Source organism: Vombatus ursinus, unplaced genomic scaffold (assembly GCF_900497805.2).
Source record: "Vombatus ursinus unplaced genomic scaffold, bare-nosed wombat genome assembly UNPS02014798.1, whole genome shotgun sequence".
NCBI lineage: Eukaryota > Metazoa > Chordata > Mammalia > Diprotodontia > Vombatidae > Vombatus > Vombatus ursinus.
The window spans coordinates 5,646,540-5,664,662 of NW_020954576.1; the positions used below are offsets into that span (position 1 = coordinate 5,646,540).

At 38.2% G+C, this 18,123-nt stretch overlaps 1 protein-coding gene across 1 annotated transcript in view; it reads left to right on the top strand.

Annotated features, from left to right (window-relative positions):
• The window catches only part of LOC114050170 (disrupted in schizophrenia 1 protein-like), a 508,708-nt gene that overhangs the window by 202,614 nt on the left and 287,971 nt on the right, over positions 1-18,123 (top strand). Inside the window, exon 9 of the mRNA XM_027871792.1 lies at positions 8,122-8,310. Coding sequence (XP_027727593.1) covers positions 8,122-8,310 — 189 coding nt within the window. The remainder of the gene's footprint in view (positions 1-8,121; positions 8,311-18,123) is intronic.

Here is an 18,123-nt window from a genome sequence, read left to right on the forward strand (position 1 = left end):
GTCTTCCAGGTTCTGATTATGTTTGGTTTATTTATACCCACAGTGTTGGCGGCCTTATTTTCCATACTCTTCTGTGACTTCATTTTGGTGTATACAATAGCAGAAAATCAGGAGACCAGCATTTGAGTCCTGGCTCTGATATTACTTGGGTGTGGTCATGATCTCCTTGAACATTAATCACCCTATATGGAAAGTTGGAGGTATTAAGAGTTGTCCTCCTAACCTCATAGGGTTGTTTGGAGCATTTATTTAAATGTACTTTGTAATCTGTAACGATGATGATGATGATGATAATGTCTGAACCTATGATGGTATCTAGGTAGGGAATTCCTTATGTGGAAGCTCTCTCTAGAGATATTCAGATATTCATATGAGCAACTGTCTATAACTTCCAATAGGCCTGTACAACCTGCAGCCAGCTGGATTTTGGGTGGCCAAAGGATTTCCTCTCCATTTTTCAAGGGCCGCTGGAAATCCTTTGGTGGGCCTTATGTTGTACAGGCCTGACTTACAATGTTGGAGAACAGTCTGTGGTACTGAGAAGTTAAATGGGGCCATAGTTATATAACCAGTATGTGTCAAAGTTAGGACTTGAACCCATATCATCTTGACTCCAAGGCAGGCTGGCTGGCTCTCTATTATGCCATACTTCCTCTTTACTGTAGTTATTATATCACACTTATTGATGCATTTTCAGACTTTGATGAGTCCTTAATCTCAGTGGACTTCTCTCTTCTGTTGCTGACTACAACTCATCCATGCCTTTTTATCCTTTGTGATCTTATCCTTTGGCTTTCCATCAATGTCCTGTACAGGATCTCCCCAATATAACAGAGATGAAGCTTTAATTTGGCATTTTATACATATTGAGTGGATAATAGAGCAGTGCATGGGCTATCTGTCATTCTTAGTCTTGTTGTTTGACCATCCCACCCCTTTTTCTTGTCATAAATGTCCTTAATGATGTATTTTTTGCCATTTCATCTCTGCAAGTTTTTATTGACAGTGTGTTACAGACTACTTATACCCTCCTCCTCTTTCAATCAATTGATAAGCATTTAATTAAGCATTTCAATGTACTGGGCTTTATGTTAGGCACTGAGAATACAAAGACATGAAACAGTCTTCTACCCTTAAGGAGCTTACTATTATTATTGTTTAACTTATTTATATTATTACGTTAATTTATTTGTTTACTTCTTAATAATTTGTGTAGCCATTAACTTTGATGTTTCTGTAAGCCTAGGAGATTAACAGTTTTGAGATATCTGTCTGTATCTAGGGAGGGAGAGAAAAGGGGGATAGAGAAAAAGGAGACAGATAGACAGAGACAGAGAGAGAGACAGAGAGATGAAGGAGCAACTGCTTATGGGGAAAAAAAAAGGTTTCTCCAGTTCTAATAATGGGAAAATATTTAAATAAATAGGCATTTACAAAATAAATGAAAATGTTGGAGCTACTTCAATGGCCTCTTCCCAGAGAATATAGAAACTATTACACTATTTTAAAGAGCCTTTAGAATCTTGGAAAGTTACAATTTAATTAGTATTTATGACAAGTAGGTGAAAGACTGGCAATTTAAAGTCATTCTAAAGAAGTTATCTGAGGTAATAACTGCAGAGAGACCAAGTGAGGCAATGAAAAAATCAGATGAAAAGTTCTTTCCTGATAGAACTTTTTAACTTTCTTATAAAGAAACCTAAAAAAGAAAATTCCTTGAGGAGTCAGAAGTGAAGAGAGAGAGAGAGAGAGAGAGAGAGAGAGAGAGAGAGAGAGCCTGAGATGTCTGAGAGAGAATTTGTTCTCTAACAGAAATTAACTTAACACATACTGTCAAGAACAGAATTCTTGAGAGACTTTGGCTGTTAATCTGGAGAATGAAAGATAGGACTGCATTTCAGAAGTGAGAAGTTAAAAAATGAGGGTTGGGGGTAAGTACATCTTTGATCCTTCACACCGCTTAAATATTATAATCATTTATCACTTTGTGTTATTATTCGTTAATTTATTAATAATTGTATAGACATTAACTTTGATGTACATATAAGCTTAGCTTGGTAGTTTTGCTATATCTCTATATTTAGGGAAGGGAAGAAGGGGGGAGAGAGAATAAGAAAGAGAAATAGAAACAGAGAGAGAGAGAGGAAGAGAGAGAGAAAGAGAGAGAGAGAATAATATACATGATCACCTCAAAACCATGCCATATGAAGTTCTAACCTCCGTCTCAGTATGAAATTGAAAGTTCTGTGATCCTGGACTTTGATTAGCATTCATTTTACCTTATTTTGCTGAGTCTCAGGCCACAACTGCATTTTCCAGCCACCTCCATGACATGCTACCTCAATTCCTTTCCCTTTAATTCCCATCTAACTACAGCTGTAAGGTTCAAGAATACTTCAATTTATTGCCCTATTACTCCAAACACTACTCTCTTCCAAAATATTCCTCTCTAGCCACCACATCCCTATGTATTTTCTTCCCTTAATAGAATGTAATCACCCTGAGGGAAAGGACTACTTTGCTTACTCTTATTTGGGTATTCAGAACGACTCTAAGTGCCTAGTATATAGTAAGTGCTGATAAATGCTATTGACAAGACTTGCCCACCAATTAGATATGTGAGGTGAGAATCCCTTGAGGAGGACTCTGAGGTGAAGAACCTGGAATGAATGAAAGGATAGGGATACTTTCCCTAGAAATAAAGAAGTTCAGAAGGGAGAGGGTTTTGAGGAAATAATGAGTTCTGGGTTATACATATCGAGTTTGAGATAGGTATAGACAATCCAATTCTAAATGTTCTAAGTTAGTTTGGGAAACTGGGACAGGTTTTATAGATCTGGGAGTCATCTGCATAGAGATGATATTTGAATGCATGGGAGATGATGAGGTTACCAAAAAATAATGTAGAGAGAGAGAAGTGAGCCTGGGACAGATCCTTAAGATATAACCAAAGAAACATGTTACATATTATGGTTACCTTTCGAATCACCTGCAACTTTAATCTTTCTGATACCATAGTATTCCATTATTTGTAGTCATGTAACATCACTGGGAGAATATTAAAAATATGGGCTTCTGTGGTGTTGAACTTAGGATCACTGAAGTACCTCAACAATTTCCCAAACATATTTTACGTGTAAGTTCTAATAATGATGATGATAAGAGTTTCAGCTCTAAGTTAGGTGGGTAAAACATGGTTTTGTTGGACAATTTGCTTAAATCTTTCTAGCTTTCCACGTTCCCATGCTGTAAGTCAGTCAGTTACCTGGTTTATTGAATATATTCATCATCTTTAAAATGCAACTATCAGGTACTGATCAATTTTCGGGGTTGTAGCAAGAGATGACTGATCACAATAACTGCAAAGCACCTAGAAAATAGTGTGTGACAGAAATATGAAGGTACAGAGGATGCAGGTAAAATGAACAACAGTCTGGGTGTCAACCTGGAGAATTTTAATTATGTTATTTGCAAAATAAAATATTTTGACAGCTACTTTAAAAATGCATGCAAATCCCCAAGTACCTTTTGTATGCTAAAAAGCAAGCAGATGTGTTTGTAGCATTGCTAGTCAGGGCAGCATTTTTTTCCTGGAGTCAATCCTCATGTGTCATTTAGAAAAAAATGCCCATTTTAGTTACTGTGATAGAGGGCAGGAGTTCACTGATAGCATTTTCTGTAGTTGGTGCACAGATCTGTGTCTACTTATCTGAATTTTTATCACAGAGCAATAGGCATCTTCTGGCTGCTGTGAAGACCTGCATCAGACAAGGTTTGCCTTATGGGCATAGATCTGAGGCCAAAATGCTTATGAAATATTAATTGTATGGTGGGGGATGGGGTGCCACTTCACTACAGCTTGGGTTTTGATATAAACTTTCCTTTTGGGAATTTGGAATTATTTTGCAGAGATGAAACTTTCATATAGAGTATTATACTTTTTCCCAAGCCATCTTCTGCAGGATAAAAAAAGTGGCACCAGATTGTAATTAATAATCTCTGCTTCCTCATGGTTTATTAAGGACTCTGGGCTGCAGTACTTGCAATGAATTCCATTTGCTGGAGAGCCCAGAGTGCTATGGCTTTGTTGCCAGCTTGCTTATTTCAAACGCGTTTAGTCCTGGAAATACCTTTCTTCTTTCTCCATTTTATTGTCCTCCTTTTCCCCTTTCCCCATCTTCCCCTTTCTCTTCCTTACCTTTCTCCCTCCTTTCTTCTTTCCTTGCCTTGCCTTTTCCTTCCCTCCCTCCCTTCTTCCTGTGTCTTTCCCTTTCTTCCCCTCCTTCAAAGTAGCCCATTTGAATTTGGGGTGGCTTTAATTGTTGAGAAGTTTTTCCTCACATTAAGTTTGTCTGCCAGCTTGCAACTTTCACCCATTATTCCTAGTTTGCTCCCTCAGGGACAGAACAAGTTCTTTTGAATACTCAAAGGCAGCTATCCTGTTCTCCCAACTCTTTTATTTTCAAGGCTAAAACAACCTACAATTATCCCTTCCTCATTGTGAGTGTTAGGAGCACAGATCTGGAAAAGCAGTGTAAAATTTTTTGGCCCTCCATAACAGAGAAGAAGTCTGAATTATTATGGTATTAAAAGATAAAATAGGTTGGTATTATACAACACTATACACATACTTCGTGCATTTCTGATTTTCTAAATTTTTTCTGTGTCGTCTGCTGGCCTTTGCATGTTGTCTGCAGATTCTGCAAAACTCCCAAACAATTCCCATTTAATCTCTTATGCTGACCCGAGATGCATCCAAACCAAGATGGGGAAAGTCACGATGTAGAAGGAACAACTGCAGTTCCTTCAGCTAATCATGTCATGGCATTATCAGGAGGCTCCTTAACATCCTTGTCAATCTCCTCTCTCACTGAAATACTGATCCAGATGATTGATTGAGGAATGGCTAAAGAAATGGTGGTATATGAATTTGATACAATTATTTTTGGGCTCTAAAAAAGAATGAATATGAAGGATTTGGAGGATCATGGAAAGACTTGTATGAATTGATGTGGAATGAAATAAGAAGCACATACATGACAACATATAACAAAATATATAATAAATGTATATATCATATTATATATAACATACATAATGAAATAGGAAGCATATTTATAATACAATATATAATATTACTACAATAAGGTAAATGAAAAGAACAATAAGATGAAATGGAATGCTACCCAATCACAGTCTAGTTTTAGTCCCAGAGAACAAATGAAAAAACCTAATAACTTTCTTTGGAGAGGTGGAGGACTAAGGGTGTGGAATGATGCATATATTGTCAGATTTGGTGGATATGATGGTTTGTTTTGCTTAACTTTTTTTTCCCAAGGGAAGGCTTACTAGGTAAGGAAGGGCAGGAGGGGGATGTTTACAAATACTTTGATGTAAAAATTAAAAAAAAGCATAAAGGAAGAAACTCTGACCTTTGTTTCTGAAGGTCAAAGATGGTTTTTCTTTGTCCTTTCTAATTTCTTGAAGCACCTGATACAGTGACTATTCAGACAGGTGGGCTCATGCAATTGTGCATATTAACCATAGAAAGTTTAAGTTAAGCGTCTTTCTCAAATTTTAAGGTGTTTGGGCATTACATTTGACCTTCTGGTAATGCTCTTAGATATGTGACCTTTTTCTTTGTTGATACAAACCTTAGTAATCAAATGAAGGAGATGTTATTTGGGGACTTCAGAAATCACTTTTCTTCAGGTCTTATGTTAGCTAATTTCCCCAGATTTTGTCTAAGTCCAGTCTTGGCAAAAGGTGGAAGAGAGACTTCCTCCCCAACTTCCATTTGTTAAAGTCTCTCCATTCCTTCAACTTCATTCCATCAAGTCCTTTCATTCACCCAACATCAGTGCCATCTGTTCAAAGCCCTTTTCTCAAAGAAAATCAGATCTCAATGTCATCAACCTTGCTTTCCTTTGTTCTTACTCATACTCCACTTACCATTTTGTCTAGACTTGTCTTTTGCACCTATCTTACTCTTCCTTGGAAAATACTTAAATGTGTCTTTTCTACTTTTTAGATTATTACCATTTTGAAAACAGGATCTGTCATATCTATCTGTTTCCCTTATTACCTTGGATGGTACCTTGCAATGTTGGTTGAATTTACTTGGAAGGACCATATGATCTCTTAAAGTCTGTTTTAGCTCCATGATTCTGAAACATACATGTTACTTATGTGCTGTGATGATAATCATGATAGGAACAAACCAACAAATCATGGACTGACACTTTAAATTCCATAATCACATACCTTTTATTATAATGTAATGTTTAAATAGCATGATGAGATTAATTCTGTGATCTTTACCTTGGAGAAGCATTTCCAGCTTTGATATTAGTATGAAATCTGTCCACTGAATTAAAAAAAAAGAAATATTATTTGAAAGTGCAGGAAAATTCTCTTTATAAGTCTGATGTTGGGAAGAATAGAACTAATACATACTTAGATGGCTTATAAACTTGTGACATGACTAAATATGATTTGGTAGTTGTTACATCTTAATCTGAGTACTAAGGAACCATAGTATAAATAGGGTTTCTACTAAATGAGACTCAACAAGCATTTATTAAGCAATTACTCTGTGCATGGGTCAGGAAGACCTGTGCTTAAATCCTGCTTCAGACACACGCTGGCTGTGTGACCTGGACAATTCCCCAGGCAGCTCTATAGAAATTGTATAGCAGATGCCCATTTGTCTTGGTAAAGGGAGTTCCCTTAACATTCCACTCTGCATCTGCTGTTCTTGTTGTTGCTGAGTTGTTTCAGACTTTCTGTGACCTCATTTAAGGTTTTCTTGGCAAAGATACTGGAGTGATTGGCCATTCCCTTCTCCAGTTCATTTTACATATGAGGAAACTAAGGCAAAAAAGGTTAAGTGATTTGTCCAGGGTCACCCAGCTAGTAAGTGTCTGAGGCCAGATCTGAACTCAGGTCCTCCTGAATCCAGGGCCAGCACTCTATCCACTACTGCTGCTTTGCCCATTTTCAACTCCATAAAACAAGAGGCCTGGCTCAAGTTCAGCTCCTTACCTATAATCTCATCGCCATGCTGCTAACTCTAGCCTTGATTGGCACCATTTCCGTCAACCTCTTTTCCCCTCTTTTTGGAGGGATGGAGGGTAGAATACCAAACTCCTCCTAATGCCTTCCTTTGTAGAAGGCAGAAACTAGATGTCTTGGCTCACTCCATTCTGTGTGTACTGCTCTGCCTGGTTTCAGCACCACAGAACAAGATGTCCCTGAAATGGATACCCCACAGTCTTCCCCCCTCATTTCCTGCCTCTTTTTGTGTGTTGTCCCTCTCCCCCCATTAGATTGTAAGCTCCTTGAGGTCAGAGACTTTCTTTTTATTAATTGTATCCTCAGTGTTTAGCACATTTCCTGGCACATAGTAGGCACTTAACAAACATTCATTGGATGGGCCATATAACAATGAAATCAGAGGTCTAGTCCTCCCCCAAGTGTGCAAAGCACTAAGCTAGGGCCTGGGGGTAGAAAGACAGAAAGCAAAGCTCCTTCCCTCAAGGAACTTATATTCTACTTGGGAGCTGGGGGGAGACCAAATGTTAAAAAAAATACAAGATAATCAGAGAAGGGAGAAAACCAATGGTTAGAGGAACCAGGAATGACTTCCTATAGGAGGGAGCACCTTAGCTGAGCCTTGAAGGAAGCCAAGGTTTCTAAGAGGCAGAGGAGAGGAGAGCGTGCGATTTTGGGCTTGGTGGATGGCACACACCATCATCCACAGAGATGGGTGATGGAACACAACACAGAGATGGAGGAGGAAATGTTGAGTCTGGGGAACATCTAGGAAGACAATCAGTATAGGAAGAGGAGCAGTGTGAAACAGGACTTCTCACAAAGCAAGAAGCAGTTCTTTCCATTTATAAAACAGCCTGTAGTGTTTTCTCTTTCTCCGTAGTGGTGGATGGTTAAGGAAGCTGCTTCTAATGGCACTGATTTTTGCAAAGTTCAGTTCCAAATGATGCTACCCATTCTGCCACTGTTATTTTGGTGACTGCGGTGCCAGTTTGCTCAGGCTTTCTGCCTAACCTTCCAGTGTCACCAACCTTGCTTTCCTTTGCTCTCTCTCTCAATGTGCTGCAGGGAATAGTTTCTCTACAGCCAAGGATCTCACAGAGGAGATTAGGTCGTTAACATCTGAGAGAGAAGGGCTGGAGGGCCTGATCAACAAGCTGCTGGTGCTGAGTGCCAGGAACGTCAGGAAACTGGAGAGAATTAAAGAAGATTACAACAGACTGAGACAAGAAATAGAGCAGGGGGAGACTGCCTATGGTAAGTAGTTCGCCAACTGTTGGCTGACAGAGAGCTTGCTATGACTGTGTCAGGGGCAGAACAATACTGCTTCATGTGAATACTGATGCAAAGGGTGACAGAGAGAACACTTTCCCTGTTGGGGACTGGGGATGGGGAAGATTTTTGGCAGGCATTTGACTAACAGGAGGAGGCTGGATCTGTTGTCAGTTTTTGTCTTGTTATATTCATGAGTGACATTTTTTCCCCCTTCCCCTCTGAGTTTGCTAATGATCTTTTGATCATTTAGCACAATCTTTCTGTTGGCTCGGATGTTTGAGCTATTTCTTTGGTTGACACTTATTTTGGTATTTTAAAACTTAACAAATTGTGTCTGTGTGTAAAGGTTGGTAAAGCTGTGTTTGCATGCTTGAGAATGATGAGATATTGTTGAAGTACAATAGAAAAAAAGTTTATGAAAGATGTGGAATGAAAGAAGCAACACTGGAATAGTATATGTACTTATTACAACAGTATAAATGAAAAAATCACTACAAGGAAGCCAAACTCTGAATCACTGAAAATCTAATAATGGTTCCAGACAATAGATAACAGATAATAAAGCACAAGGTTACGTACATTGTCAGATGCATTCAGTGTTTTGGTTTGCTTACTTGCTTTTTTCTTTTTTTTGATAACAATATTCTATTCTGAGGCTTGAGTGAGAATGGGAGTGGGGCATATTCAGAATAATAGTGATATAATAACAAAAGTCATTCATAAAAATGTATTAAATTAAAATGGAAAAGCTTATAAAAATAGCATGTACCATGTTGTATTCAAGCCACAGGTAGTTTCATAAGTGGGTACCTATGTATGTGTGAGGTGGGGGGGGAAAGGTGTTGGTTTGGAAAGAAGAGGAGATTGAGGTCTAAATTCCATAGTGTTTATGGCTTTGAGAATCACTGAATTTCAGACTTGGAAGAGACCCCACCCTCCATGCTTACTTACTTGTGCTGTAGCTAAGTCACCTGACTTCTTTGTGCCTCAGTTTCTACATGTGTAAAATGAAGTTGTTGGACTAGTGGTCTCTGAGGTTCTTTCCAGCTCTAAGTCTACAATTTGAGGACTCTATACCTTCTATACCAACCTCAATTTGAACAGAAATCTCCTCTATGATATTTCTGAGTCATTTCAGGGCTCAGTAGCATCTGACTTTTTGTGAAACCCATTTGGGGTTTTCTTGGCAATGACACTGGAGTGGTTTGCTACTTCCTTCTCTAGTTCATTTTCAGATGAGTAACTGAGGCAAAAAAAGGTTAAGTGACTTGCCCAGGGTCACACAGTTAGTAAGTATCTGAGGCCATATTTGAACTCAAGAAGATGAGTCTTCCTGACTTCAGGCTAGTACTCTATTCACTGCACCACCTACCTGCCCCAATAATATGCCCAGTCAACCTCTAAAGACCACCAGTTATGGGGAACATATATCCATTTCTCTATAGTTGTATTTATTGGGAAATTTGTCTTTATGTAGAGTGTGATCTTTAAAAAGGTTCAAGAGAGGTGATTTCTGAGGAATTTAATCATTTTATTAATAATACCAGCATGTTCATTAGTAAAAAGATGGCCATTTGGCTGTCTCTTTCTTAGACCAAAGACAGTCATGGAGGCAGGTTTGTGACTTAAATGTCCCTTGGAAGAATAGTGTTCCTGAGGGTGGCAATCAACTCTGATTGGTTAATAATCAATGAGAGGGTGAATATTACAGTGAAGAACTGAACCTATGAACTTTGATTATGTCATTTGTTTCTAGTTACCCCCAGCCTTGGGTAGTCTATTCAAAGAATTTATCACTACCCAAACCTGAATAGAGCACAATGGCTTCCCCACCTGGGTGGGGTTTTAGTCTAATCTCATTTTCAGTAATGTCCTTCAAGAGACTGAACTTTTGAGATCAGGACTAAGAACTCTGGTTCTCCCCAAATCATTGGTTATAATTAATCATTTCTCTCAGAGCCCAAATTGTTTTGCAATTTCCACTCACTGCTTCTCTCCTCACTCTCTTCCATATGACAGCCCTTCAAATATTTGAAAACAGCTTTCTTGTTCTCCCCAGGTTTTCTCTTCTCTAGGCTAAGCATTTTCAGCCACTTTAAACATTCGTCTACCTTCTCTGGATATGCTCCAGTTTGTGTTATCTAAAATTTGGCCCACAGAACTCAATATATCCTTCCCAGACTGCTCTAGCTGTTTCATCTACTGGCTCTAGCTATTTTTGTTCTCTTGCATGCTTCTCCTTCGCTTCAGCCTTTCCTAGTCTTCTGTATTATGTGTCCTGTCAGTATTCACTGCCTGGTCCCCACATCTGGGAGCTACTACATGAATGACCATCCTGCCTTTCTCCATAGCAGCTGGTGAAGTCTTCCTTTTGAGACGTTTCTTTCCAGTGCCTGCCAGTCACTCTAACTGAAGAGCCATCCCTCCCTCTGCTTCTCTTTGGAGACCTTCTGGACTGCATAGAATTGTGATTTCCTGCCCCACTCAACATGTTCTGCAAAATAGCCCTCATTGATCCATTTTGTTTTTCCCTGCGACACATTTCGTCCTTATTCTTTTCTTCTTCATTTTTTGTTTCCTCTTTCCTTTTCTTTTCTTACTCGGTGACAACTGTCATACTTTTCAAACTGTTCACCTTATGTTTCCTCTTTCCAAGAGAATCATTTTTTCTTTGATTGCTCATCTCCCTCTTGTCTCACTTTAGCTATTCTGGACATCCCTCCCTCCGGTGCTAATGCCCCTCACCCCAGTATTAATTATTCCAATAGCCCCACAATGCAAGTCTAAGATCCCTGAGGTTCTCTCTGCATCCTGAGTTGGCATTTATATAGTCTATTTTCAGCAAAATGTGAATTTCCTTTTTTAGAGAGGATCTTCTTATCTATATTTTTTCCCATTTATCCATGAACCTAGGACCTTCATGTAGGTTTAAGCTTGAGGTATATTTAAATATTTTAAGCATACAGTTTGGATACCATTTCTTGAGTTTGGGAAGTGAATAAATATGCTCTTTGGCAAAATAAATTTACATCCATTTGTCCTATATCTAGTTCGGTCAGTTACAAGCTAAAGCAATCTGACTGCTAAAATTATAAAATATCCATGAAGTATCCCTTTTAAAAGACTAGTTTAATAAGCTATTATAGCTATTGAGGGCAAGGCCTACATAGCACAATGAATTACTCATTCATTCATTCATTCATTCATTCATTCATTCATCCAATAAGTATTTTTTAAGTATCTACTATATGCCAAACACTATACTAGAAGCTAGGGATGTGTAGATTAAAAAAATTAAATACTTGAGAGAATGAATTAATATCTGATAGATATGGCCTTATTGTTAGAGCAAGGGTCAAGGCCTTGTAACTTGGAGGGAGTCAATCAATGCATGCCAAATTAATAAAAAACAATATTCTTTTGGTTTAGGAAGACTCACTTGAAAGACAGATGGTATGATAGAAAAAAGAATGAATCTGGTGACAGAGGGCCTAGATTCAAATCCTGACTTTTCTACTTGTTACCCGCGTGACCTTAGGCAGATTATTTAACCTCTCTGCATCTGTTTCCTTGTCTTTATAATGAGGGAGTTGCACTAGATGGCTTCTTCTGACCTTTCTTATCCTATATCTATGACAGCTATATGGTTCTTTGTGGTTTGTTAGAGCATATTGCCCTGCTATCTCTCACTCAAATTATAGAGCAGTCAGGGCTGCCTTGAGGTTGTAAGTTCCAGACAGAGATAAGCCCAAAGTAGAGAGTGAAATTTACCAGATCCAGCTAAAGCTTTTTTCTTTGTAAAACATGACAAGAGAAAGACATGTATTCATGTCTGGAGTTCCTCCCTCTCTTTTTCTTTCCTTTTTTTTTTTTTTAGGCAATTGGGTTAAATGACTTTCCCAGGATCACATTTGGTCTGAGGCCAGATTTGAACTCAGGTCCTCCTGATTTCAGGGCCAGTACTCTATCCACTGCACCACTTAGCTGCCCCTGGAGTTCTTCTCAATCAGACAAAATGAAAGGGATCTTGAGTTATAGTCCTAAGCTGACCACAAGGAGGAAAACTAGGTTTGAAACTTAATATTCTTTAATGAGACAGCTCCGAAAGGCAGGGACTCGATCACATTTTTGTCCTTAAAGAAATAACTAGTTTTTTTTGACTAAGTAATAAAGGCTATTTTCTGCCTCATTTCTTACCTAGCCTTAATCACTGAATGAGTGTTGCCTCAGTCAAATTGAGATATGTTAAAGACCTTATTTTAAAAAGGCCAAGGTCTCCCATTGCATTAGGGCCATCTCCAGTCATCCTTATCTATATCTTGCCACTGGACCCAATGGCTCCAGAGGAGAAAGTGAGGTGGGTGACTTTGAACAGCCCTCCTTCACTTAAATCCAATTCACTTGTATGTCATGGCCCTGAAGTCATGGTCCTTTTTGAGAACTTGGAACAAAGGACAAACAACAAGAGAAGGACCTTTTGAACTTCAGAGGATTAAAGGATTTTGGACTTCCCATCAGTGTCCTAATCTTAGCATAACAGAAGACATAAGATAATATAACATAACATAATGTAACATAACGTAACGTAATGTAATGGAAGTATTTACATTGGAAGACAAGGACAAGGTAATCACACTGAAGAAAGGCAGTTTTAAGACTCTACAAGAAGCTCAGCAGAGAACTTGTCCCATTCCTAAGAGGAGCTCTAGAATTATATCCATAATGGCAGAAAAGGACTTTTAGCACCCAGAAGCTGTGACTCTTTGCTATATTTGCACTCCAAGTTTGAGCCCAATTTCCCCTAGACCCTGTATGTACTGGTTGGAGAATATGTCACAGACTTCTGGGATACGTTTTTATAACAACTATTCCTACTGTGCCATCCCTAACTAAAAGCAAATTGTCTAATTGATATCAACTGATAATGGAAGGAAGCTAACCAATGGGAGCCAGTGAGCTATAGAATTAGAAAGTCATTTACTCTCACCAACTCTCAAAGCTACTCCTAGAACCCTGAAGGGAGACATGTCAGCTGAGCTCTGGGAATGGAACCTACCAGGTTAAGTGGGAATTGGAATAATAGCTCCAGAGCATATGCTACAACATGAAAATCTTTGGAAGGGTTTGAGTTATTCTTTCCTCTTCATGGGGTCCTATAAAGTCAGTAAGAGTATATTTATGGCCCATATGCCCTCCCATTAATGTATATTTTCCAGTTGGTTCAGCAATTCAGTGCCTGTTTCTGCTATATATATATATATATATATATATTTTCACTTTGCTGATAAGATGCTTTTGCAGGGTTGGGGGAGGGTTCACATCCTTGAATAATAATAATAATAGCTGCCATTTATATAGCACTGTATAGTTTGCAGAGCACTTTTCCTTATACCAATGATATATTAAGTACAAATATTATTCACATTTTACAGATGCAGAAAGCTAAGTCAATGCAAGATTGAGGAACTTATTGGGGTCATATGGCCAGTATAAGTGGAAGAGCCAAAACTCAACCCAAGGCTTCTGAATTCAATTACAGGGGTTTTTTTTTTTTTCCCCACCACAATCCATTGCACAGCATAACATCAGTCTATAATTAATAATTAGGTTGCAGAGAATTTATGTCCTTCCCTCTGTCCTTCCCACACACTATAGTATGGAGTGTGATTTCTTTTGACTTGATTTGTATAAGCAGTATAAATTATCACCATGAATACTTTTTAATGTACTTTGGCTTACAAATTGTTTTAAGCTGAAAAAAGAATAAGAATCTATGATCTTCAAACACCTTATTTTTGGCACAAAATGGGAATCCTGTTACATCTAAGACTGTGGGAGTTGTGATAGAGATGGACAAATTTAGTCTAGAGATATTTTCAGTGAAACTGTTGTGCTATTGAAATCCATTAATAGCCCCCATATTTTTTTTTTCAAAGAATAAAGCATACAATATTTTGAGGAGTTCATAATTGTCATTTCACAAAGTACTTTATATGTGATGAATAAAACATAAACAAATGGAATGAGAATTTGTTACCTTAGAGGATTCTAAATTGCAGATGGCTCATTATCATCATGAAGGCCTTCTTTGTGACTTGCACTGGCTTTTCACTGTATCTCCTGTTCATTCTCCTAGATCCACTTCTAGCACCTGTTGAGGGATAAGTGGAGTAAATGATGATTGACTTGGAAATGCTTTGGGCTGAATGTAACTTCAAGCAACCAATAGGTGACCTCCTAGCCTGCAAGGCAGACTTTCCAAATGAGGGAGCTAATCCTGCCCTGCCCTGCTCTGATCAGGCTACACCTGGAATAATGTATTCACATGCATACATCACATTTTGGAAAGACAAACTGGAATTTTTCCAGAAGAAGGTGACCAGGAAGGCAAAAGTAGTAGGGAATGTGATATATAAGGATCAGTTGAAAGAGTTAGGGTTTCTTAGCCTGGAGAAGAGATTTAGAAAGAAATGATGGTAGCCTTTAAGAATTTGAAGGGTTGATACTTGGAAGAAGAATTAGATTTTTCTGCCTGGACCTAGATGGAAAAAATAGTGATGTATAAGAGTTGGAGAGAGTCAAATTCAGGTTCAGTATAAAGAAAAATTTCCTAACAACAAAAGATGACCAAAAGAAGAAAGGACTTCAGAAGCAGTGAGTTCACTCTCATTGGAGGTCCTTCAGTCAGTAGCTGGATAACAGTTTGTTACAAATGTTGTAAAAGGGTTTCTTACTCAGATCTGAGGTGGACTACATAGTCTTTGCTGTTGTTTTTTTTTCCCTTTTTCTTTCTGGATTTGTTTCATACTGGTGAACAAAATGAATAATTTTGGAGGGAAAAAAAAAGAACTCCCAATTGAAACAGAGTAATTTGGGTTCTTAGTAAATTCAACTTTAATAAAGGTAAACCACATTCCACATTCTACTAGTTGTTGGATTTGTGGGTCAAGAAAACATATTTTGCAAAGGCTGTCTTATGTGCATTTATAAATCTGTAGTAGGTGGAAGGGAAATGCTGTGTGCAGACATGTGTTATGTTCTGATGTCTGTACCTGGGCACCCCTTCTCTAGCCATTGGGGATGATGAGTAAGCTCAGCTGACAAGCAACTCTTCAAGGTTAGAACAGAAACAGACAGATCATTCATTCTTCAAGGTGTGACTTCTGAAACAGAGTAAGTCTCTATCCTGGATCCACATGAGGATAGGAATAGAGAGTGTGATTTCATTGGTGTAGGGAACTCCATGAAGAGAAAACTCTCTTCTTTCTGCCAGTGCAGGTCAGGATCTTCTCTGAAATTTATAGTGTTAGAGAGTGGCTTGGAAAAATGAGAGCTTAAGTCATTTGTCCAAGATCGTACAATCAGTATTTGTTAGAGGAAGGATTTGAATTCACCTTGTTCTGGCTCCAAGGCCAGCACTCTATTTATTATATCCCATGTTGCCAACACAGATAATTGTTAATACTCTCATGTACCACAATGAAAACACAAGGGGAGTATGACCTAGGCATCAAGACTGGAGGAATGTCCAACTTTTTTGCTCCTCCCAGATTCCACCCATCTCTTCATCTATACTCACACTACCCATTCTCACCACGTACTCTGCTCATTACCATGTATTAAGCATTCATTCTCACTGCCTGACATGGCTAAATACCCTAGCAGAAGTACTGATGTGATAGATATCTTTGTCTTCCAGTCAACAAGCATTTATTAAGCACCTACTATATATGTTCCAGGCACTGTGTTAAATCCTAGAGAGTCAAAAAAAGGCAAAAGCCTATGATGAGCTCATAGTCTCATGGGGGAGATAACAATTATGTAAAACAAGATACATATAGGATTAATTAAAGATAATCAACAGAAGGAAGGCATTAACATCAAGGGGATTCAAGAAAGGCTTTTTGAAGAAGGCAGTTAGGATTTGAAGGAAGACAATCTCCCCATTTGCATATTTCCCAAAGTCCTAGCACTGGAGACACATTTCAAGGCAATTGCCTACATCATTTGCAAAGTTCTTCTTCTTCAGCCTCCATGTCCCTTAGTGCCTCGTTCTTTTAAGAACACTAACAATAATCAATCAATCATCATCATTATTATCATCAATAATCAATCAATAGATCACCAAAGATTTACTAAGTGCCTACTATGTGCCAGACACTGTGCTAGGTATTGAGAATATAGAAAAATATGAAACAGTTCCTTTCTTAAAAATTTTTTAAAATTTATTTTATTTTTAATTTATGGAATAAAACAAGCATTTCTATAACATAGTATAATAAAAAAGATGATTGCACATGAAACTGTAAATCTATTATGTATAACTTGCTATTCCTTTTAAATATATAATGAAGTTATCATGTAAATTTCTTATTTTTCTCCTCTCCTTCCCCCACCCCCCGGTGTTTACCAGTTCCTTTTCATAAGAAGCTTATAGTCTAAATTACTTTCAGAAGTTTATATAATGAGTCACTTAGCTGAGGGCTATATTACAATATTAATTTAATCTTGGGTAAAATCTGTGTATGTTTAGGAAATAGGGAATCACCAGCTTTTAGTATGTCTTTTTTTTTGTTGTTGTTCCATTGGGTGCATATGTGATGAACTTAAAACATTCAAAGTCGATTATAATTGATCCCTTAGTATTTACACCCTCAATTTCACCTTGATTCAATTCCAGAAACATTTATTAAGCCCCTACTGTGTGCAATGCAATGTGCTAAATGTTGAGTATACAAGGATAAAAAACAAAGCAGGCCTTGCACATAATAAGCCTCACAGGGTTCATCTTTTTCTACTGAATCAGAAAAAACATGTACATAGAAAAATATGAAATATATACAAAATAAATATGAAGTCATTTGGGGGATGTAGGGACTAACAACATGGAGAGCTGCAAAGACCTCTTTTGGAAGTCAAACCACTCTTGTGCTTAGAAGAGAGATAGAGATTTTATGAGGTGGAGGTCATCTTTTTTCCTCTGACACTGCCACCATACTGATCCAAGCCCTCATCATCTGAATGTTGATGATTACCTGGATGTTGTAATAGCCTGATGGATGATCAGCCCACCACGAATCTTTCCCCTCTCCAATCTATCCTCCACTCAACTATCAAAGTAATCTTCCTTAAGTGTAGGTCTGACCATGTCACCCCATCTTCGACCCCCCAATAAACTCCAATAGCTTCCTATCACTTCCAGGATTAAATATAAAATCTTCTGTTTAGCATTCAAAGTCCTTCATAACCTGCCAAGCCCCCTCCCACTTTCCTATTCTTAAATGCTTCCTTTCCCTCTCACATACGCTGGGACCCAATGATGCTGACCTTAGTATTCCTTCAATAAGACGTCCCATCTTTAGACTCCAGTAATTTTCACTGGTTGTCTCACATGCCTGGAATTCTCTCCTTCCTTCCTTTTGTCAACTGGCTTCCATCAAGTTCCAACTAAAATCCCATCTTCTACAGGAAGTCTTTCCCAATCTGCCTTAATTTTAGTGCCTTCCCCCTAAGTATTATTTCCTGTTTATCCTGTCTACAACTTGTTTTTACATAGTTGTTTGCATTTTGTCTCCCTTGTTAGACTGTGAGCTACACCTTGAGGGCAGAGACTGTCTTTTGCCTTTCTTTGTATCCCTAGTGCTCAGCACAGTACATAGTAGGTACTTAATAAATGCTTGTTGACTACCTACTTACATTCCAGACATAGGGGACCACCATTACAAAGACATAGACATGGGAAATGGAATATTATATACACATAACAGTTGGCAGGGCAATTTGACTGAAATGGAA